This window comes from the organism of the source record quoted next, unplaced genomic scaffold (assembly GCF_019419815.1).
Source record: "Pyrus x bretschneideri cultivar Hongxiangsu unplaced genomic scaffold, Pyrus_bretschneideri_v1 Contig2, whole genome shotgun sequence".
Classification (NCBI taxonomy): Eukaryota; Viridiplantae; Streptophyta; class Magnoliopsida; order Rosales; family Rosaceae; genus Pyrus; species Pyrus x bretschneideri.
This window is the reverse complement of record NW_025999501.1, coordinates 7,844,820-7,850,819: the sequence shown is the minus strand read 5'-3', so window position 1 is coordinate 7,850,819 and position 6,000 is coordinate 7,844,820. Positions and strand designations below refer to the sequence as shown.

At 39.8% G+C, this 6,000-nt stretch overlaps 2 protein-coding genes across 2 annotated transcripts in view; both read right to left on the bottom strand.

The window, feature by feature from the left end:
* Positions 1–332: 332 nt before the first annotated feature.
* LOC125468220 (BRASSINOSTEROID INSENSITIVE 1-associated receptor kinase 1-like) overlaps positions 333–6,000 on the bottom strand; it is a 102,389-nt gene continuing 96,721 nt past the window's right edge. Inside the window, exons 13-14 of the mRNA XM_048583247.1 lie at positions 891–1,019; positions 333–804 (exon numbers count right to left, since the gene is read on the bottom strand). Coding sequence (XP_048439204.1) covers positions 434–804; positions 891–1,019 — 500 coding nt within the window. The 3' untranslated portion in view covers positions 333–433. The remainder of the gene's footprint in view (positions 805–890; positions 1,020–6,000) is intronic.
* On the bottom strand, positions 1,293–4,204 carry LOC125476755 (BRASSINOSTEROID INSENSITIVE 1-associated receptor kinase 1-like). Its single transcript, XM_048583267.1, has 6 exons — positions 3,548–4,204; positions 3,402–3,454; positions 3,258–3,329; positions 2,740–3,175; positions 2,025–2,416; positions 1,293–1,446 (listed from the first exon to the last, which is right to left on the bottom strand). Exons 4-6 carry the CDS (start codon positions 3,119–3,121, stop codon positions 1,426–1,428), a joined length of 795 nt encoding a protein of 264 aa, XP_048439224.1. The 5' UTR covers positions 3,122–3,175; positions 3,258–3,329; positions 3,402–3,454; positions 3,548–4,204; the 3' UTR covers positions 1,293–1,425.

Genomic DNA, 6,000 nt, shown 5'->3' with positions numbered 1-6,000 from the left:
ATCTCATTGGGTTGGAGAGGGAGAGTTGGAGAAGGTTAATGGTGGCTGGTTCCTGGAGAGAAAAAGGGTTGGGCAACGACGGAGTATCGCGGGCCGGGGGGAAATGAAGAATGCGGGGGCGGGGTGAGAGCAGGAAAGGGATGAACACCACCAATTTTTTTTATCTTTTCTATTTTTTTAGTTTTAATTATAAAAAAAATTAATTAATTTTCTATTTATTAATCTTTTTTATTTGTTTTTATTCCACGTGGATCATAGTTGGCATCTATGTCAACAAAAATGTTGACGTCACATTTGCCATGTAATCAAACTGACGATTTGACTAACGGATGTATAAAATTGCTAAAATTGATAAGTAAACGTATGAGATTGAAATGTTTTAAAGATGTATGAGATTGCAATTACATTCAAACCTGAGGGTGTAAAATGTAATTTACCCATTTTTTAATTTCGTGAGAACAAAAAGATTCATCAACGCAGCAACCGATTTAGAAGAGTAAGGATATACAAGCAGCCTTTCTGTTGGTGTCATGCAAAAACCACGCAGACGAAGCAGATTGCGGTGGACAGCCATGCCAATCATTTCAACCTCTGCTTGAAACTGTAGCTCCGAACCTTGGGTTCTCTCCTCTTTAAGTCTTTTTACAGCAACCAGAGTTCCATCAGCTAAGCGTCCCTTATAAACCTCACCAAATCGACCTCTACCAATAAAATTTTTGTTACTGAAGGTATCCGTTGCAACTTGTAGTTCGCGCAAAGAAAACCTTTTGCGCTGTCCTAAAAGAACTTCTGGATCCGCCTCAGCTGCAAAGACAGTAGATTAGTGAAACCTGCATCCCATACTACAACACCACCTTTATCAAGCTATATTACTCCTATAGTTCACTAACCAGGTACATCCAAGAAATGATCCTGTGGTTTTCTCGGTCGCCAATAAGCAAGTGCACTTGCAGGTGCAGCAAACGGTAAAACAGCATCAACAGCAACCCCTCCAGCAATAGCCCCAGTAGCAGTGTTACCTAATATTATTTGCGCAACATGAACCAGAACTAAATGAAAAATCCTTAAAGTCAGAAGTTATATGATGAACTCTCTATCACATGTCATTGTTTTCATCCATTTCTTCAAACACACAGAAATAGTACAACACAAAATTAGGAGAAGTTGAGTCTAGGATCCAAGTACTTGGATGATGAATAGTGTTAAAATCTTGGCGGATCACCTCCTCTTTTTGCCACTCCTCCCATCTTTCCGGCAAACCTTCGCCTTTGCCTTCAAGCATTCGGACAACCTCTGACATCTTGGGCCGTTTCCCTGGGGAGCCTTGTGTGCACAGTAGAGCTACTTGGATCAGCTGCTCCACTTGATCGTCAATATAATTTCCATTTAGATCAGCATCAACAAGTCTTTCCAACCTCCGATCTTTCAGTAGTCGTTTGACCTAATTTTTTTAGGAAAAAAAAAACAGAAAATGTTGGGTGGCTCTACAATTTGAAACAAAAGGTGCAGGAACCTAGGAGATCAAAAATGTGTTGTAATGTTCAAAATCTGAAGGCCCGCAGTTTTCTACAGAAAATCAAACTGCTTACAAAAATGTATCGTCATTCAAATATTGATATCATGCAAAGAGAAGACAAAGATGCAATAGAGAAAATAGGAAAAAGCGAGAGGCCAAGATAGCGAGAATAAGGAGATGATGAGGAAATTAGGATCGACACAAAACATATGCCAAATTCTTCAAGAAATCACATAATGCCTATACATTGGCAAAAGAAGCAACAACAATAGTAACAATTACTAAGGAAATGCAATAATTAATCTCTGACAGTTTAAACCTTAGATTGTTATAAATAAAGATAAACAAATCTTCACAGCTAATCATTACTCTAACTAATAAAAGCAAATTAAACCAAACTTATTTTCTAAAAGCTAATTACTAAGGAAATGCAAATGTTGTTGGGAAATAATCTTGCATATAACAAATAACTAGCTACATACACAAACAGAAAGACGTCAATGCATACCCAATCAACTAACATGAAATCATCATCACTCACAACCTGAGGATTGAAAGCCCTCTGCCCAGTGATGAGTTCAAGAAGCAGGACTCCGTATCCAAAAACATCAGTTTTCTCGGAAGACACTCCAGTTGAAAAGTGCTCCGGTGCCATATGACCAATTGTGCCACATACATGTGTGGTAACATATGCATCCTTGTTGTCCAAGAGTTTAGCCAACCCAAAATCTCCAACAACAGCTTCGAATTCCTCATCCAACAATATGTTTGCAGCTTTCACATCACGGTGAATAATTTTTGGATCACAGTGATCATGTAAATAAGCAAGACCTCTTGCAGATCCCAATGCAATGCGTTGTGTTATTGGCCAATCAATTGCAGGTTGTCCTTTTGGGCGATCTACAATAATATATCCACATACTTATGAGAGGAGAATTTCAAATTACAAGGAACAGGTAATGTGGTCTAACACATATCATACCACCCGTCCTACCCAAAAAAGGATCTTCTTGTCATCCCTTTCAAATTAAACAGAAATAAAATCAGCATCGAGAAGGTAAGTTAAAATTGAAGGAAAAAGAAACACTAAAAAAAATCAGTGTTGATACTCCAAGCCAAATTGGTCAGGTTTTTAAATTCATTATATCAATGTGATCGAAAAAAATTTTAACGTCGTGAAAACAAAAAGATTCATCAACGCAGCAAACAATTTAGATGAGTACCTCTTAAACAAGATGCCAAACTTCCATTAGCCATATAAGGATATACAAGCAGCCTTTCTGTTGATGTCATGCAAAAACCATGCAGACGAAGCAGATTGCGGTGGTGGACACCCATGCTAATCATTTCAACTTCTGTTTGGAACTGTTGTTCCCCGTCTTGGGTTCTCTCCTCTGTAAGTCTTTTTACAGCAACCAGAGTTCCGTCAGCTAAGCATCCTTTATAAACCTTACCAAATCCACCTCTACCAATAATATTTTTGTTGCTAAAGGTATCCGTCGCAACTTGTAGCTCGCGCAAAGAAAACCTTTTGAGCTGTCGTAAATGAACTTCTCGATCCTCCTCAGCTGCAAAGACAGTAGATGAGTGAAACCTGCATCCCATACAACAACTACAACACCAACTTGATCAAGCTATATTACCCTCTCCTCCCTCTTACTGAGATGAAAGTGTATCCCCTGTCAGATTGTTATTTTTGTCCCTAAAGGTAAGGAAAAAGAGTAAAATTGCTTCAACAAACCTGATGGGAGTAAAAAGTGAAAAAGATCCTTTAACTGGAATATCCCCTGTCAGATTGTTATTTGAAAGATCCCTGCATTCCATGGCAAAACTATATGTTATTTGCATTCTCTGATGGAGGGAGGAGAGAGTGTATGAAACTCACGGGACTTGCAATGATTGGATGTTCCCCTCTTGTGAATCTTGAAACTCACGGGACTTCCAATGGAACAATTAAAAACAGCAGATTAGCATATCGAATAAAAAAGAAAGACGATAGATTTTATCTAACAAAAGGATGGGGGTTCATACAGGAAACGCAGTTTTGCAAGCTTGCCAAGTAAAGATCCAAGCTCACCAAGTCTGACAAACCCCCAAGCTCTTCGGGAATGTTTCCAGTCATTCATTCATTCATTAGTTCATTCCGGTTCCCACAACCAAACACTCCCAAATTCAATGACACACAGATACATACCTTCGACATTGGCAGCAAGCTTGTGGAGGTGAAAGAAGCCAAACAGCAGAATCAGCCAAACAGAAACAGAGGTGGAAGACGTCATCACTGTTGGGTCTGTTGGAGCTCAGGTAAGCAGCTGGCGTTGACCGATCAAAATCCGAAGCATCTCTGCGTTGACCGGATTCCAGAAAATTCGGTGGCTGTTTGATTAAATTGCAGATTGCGTTTGGAAAAGCATGCCGCTGCTTCTTAGAGAGATAGGTTGAAATCTCAGCTTGCTAGTTTTGGAGAAGAAAGAAAGAAAGGTAAACGGTTTGGGAGGAAGACGGAGGAGCTGCGGACGGAGGAATCTCATTCGGTCAAAGTCGCAGCCCACCGCGTCGGAAGTTTCGTTTCTTCTTTTGTTTATATGAAGGGTGTGACACACAATCCATTTTACTTCTCAAACATTTTTTTAATTTTCTACCATTGAATTCAATGAATTAAAGAAGATAACTGACAGAAATTATCAAAGATGTGAAAAAAGTAAAATAGGATGTGTGGATAGCACACTCCTATATTTATTTGTCCGCACACCCCTATATTTATTTTTGACTTTTTAGCTAATTCGTGAAATTGTTATGCAATTCCTCACTTTGTTTTTGTTGTGAGATTTTTTATTTTATTCATTATCAATTATTTTGATCATTTTGTACAAAAAAAAAAAAAAAAACAATTATCTTCATTTGTTGTCAAATTATTATGGCCCATTGTTTATTGAATTGAGGTTATTTTTATCATTTGCTCCTTATTTAATGGAGATTTTTAACAGAATTTTAGGAATCATTTTTAACAATTTCAAATCTCAAGAATCAAATTGATGAATTATGCTAATTTCATAAACTATTAATTTCAAAATAAAAAAAAGTAAAAACTAAAAATTAAAAATTGAAAACGAAATAGTTATCAAGCTACTTTTAATTAATAACTCATTTAGCTAACCAAGGTTGTAAAGAGTCCCAGTCTGATTCTGATCAGAATAGACCATGACAGCAATAATTAAGCTATTGTAGTTCTAAAGAATAAAATTTGGCAACGAGAATTTTGAACTTTTTTGGTAATGTTCACAAAAAATATTTTACAATAAAATAAAGTTAAATTAACTAAAAGAATTAGCTTCCAATGAGATTATCACATAAAATTATGTAAACTTCAAATTTAGGATTTACTAGTAATATGCCCGCGCGATGCTGCGAGACTTGAATGCACCAGCCTTAACTACATGAATAAGACACATTTAGCCTAAAAAACATTCAACATAATTGTAACATCCCACATCGCCCAGGGGAGTGATCCTTAAATGTATATTCCCATCCTTACCTAGCACGAGGCCTTTTGGGAGCTCACTGGCTTCGAGTTCCGTAGGAACTCCGAAGTTAAGCGAGAAGGTGGCTAGAGCAATCCCATGATGGGTGACCCACTGAGAAGTTGCTCGTGAGTTCCCAAAAACAAAACCGTGAGGGAATGGTAAGCCCAAAGCGGACAATATCGTGCTACGGTGGTGGAGCGGGCCCGGGAAGTGATCCGCCCTGGGCCGGGATGTGACAAATTGGTATCAGAGCCTAACCCTGGCCGCGTGTGTGCCGACGAGGATGTTGGGCCCCTAAGGGGGGTGGATTGTAACATCCCACATCGCCCAGGGGAGTGATCCTTAAATGTATATTCTCATCCTTACCTAGCACGAGGCTTTTTGGGAGCTCACTGGCTTCGAGTTCCGTAGGAACTCCGAAGTTAAGCGAGAAGGTGGCTAGAGCAATCCCATGATGGGCGACCCACTGGGAAGTTGCTCGTGAGTTCCCAAAAACACGGTGGTGGAGCGGGCCCGGGAAGTGATCCGCCCTGGGCCGGGATGTGACAAATTGGTATCAGAGCCTAACCCTGGCCGCGTGTGTGCCGACGAGGATGTTGGGCCCCTAAGGGGGGTGGATTGTAACATCCCACATCGCCCAGGGGAGTGATCCTTAAATGTATATTCTCATCCTTACCTAGCACGAGGCTTTTTGGGAGCTCACTGGCTTCGAGTTCCGTAGGAACTCCGAAGTTAAGCGAGAAGGTGGCTAGAGCAATCCCATGATGGGCGACCCACTGGGAAGTTGCTCGTGAGTTCCCAAAAACAAAACCGTGAGGAAATGGTAAGCCCAAAGCGGACAATATCGTGCTACGGTGGTGGAGCGGGCCCGGGAAGTGACATAATCATGAACGAACAAAAAGGATGGATCTAGGAAATTATAAAAAGCATTGTCATCGTAGATCCAGAAAATTATAGAAA

Bases quoted from the DNA above. Each gene is read 5' to 3' on its own strand.
- LOC125476755 (XM_048583267.1), bottom strand. From the start codon at position 3,121: ATGGGATGCAGGTTTCACTCATCTACTGTCTTTGCAGCTGAGGAGGAT. The intron at 2,417-2,739 runs GTACTCATCTAA...ATATTATTGTAG, and splicing joins TTTGGCATCTTGTTTAAGAG to ATCGCCCAAAAGGACAACCT. The intron at 1,447-2,024 runs GTATGCATTGAC...TTTCCTAAAAAA, and splicing joins ATTTCATGTTAGTTGATTGG to ATTAGGTCAAACGACTACTG.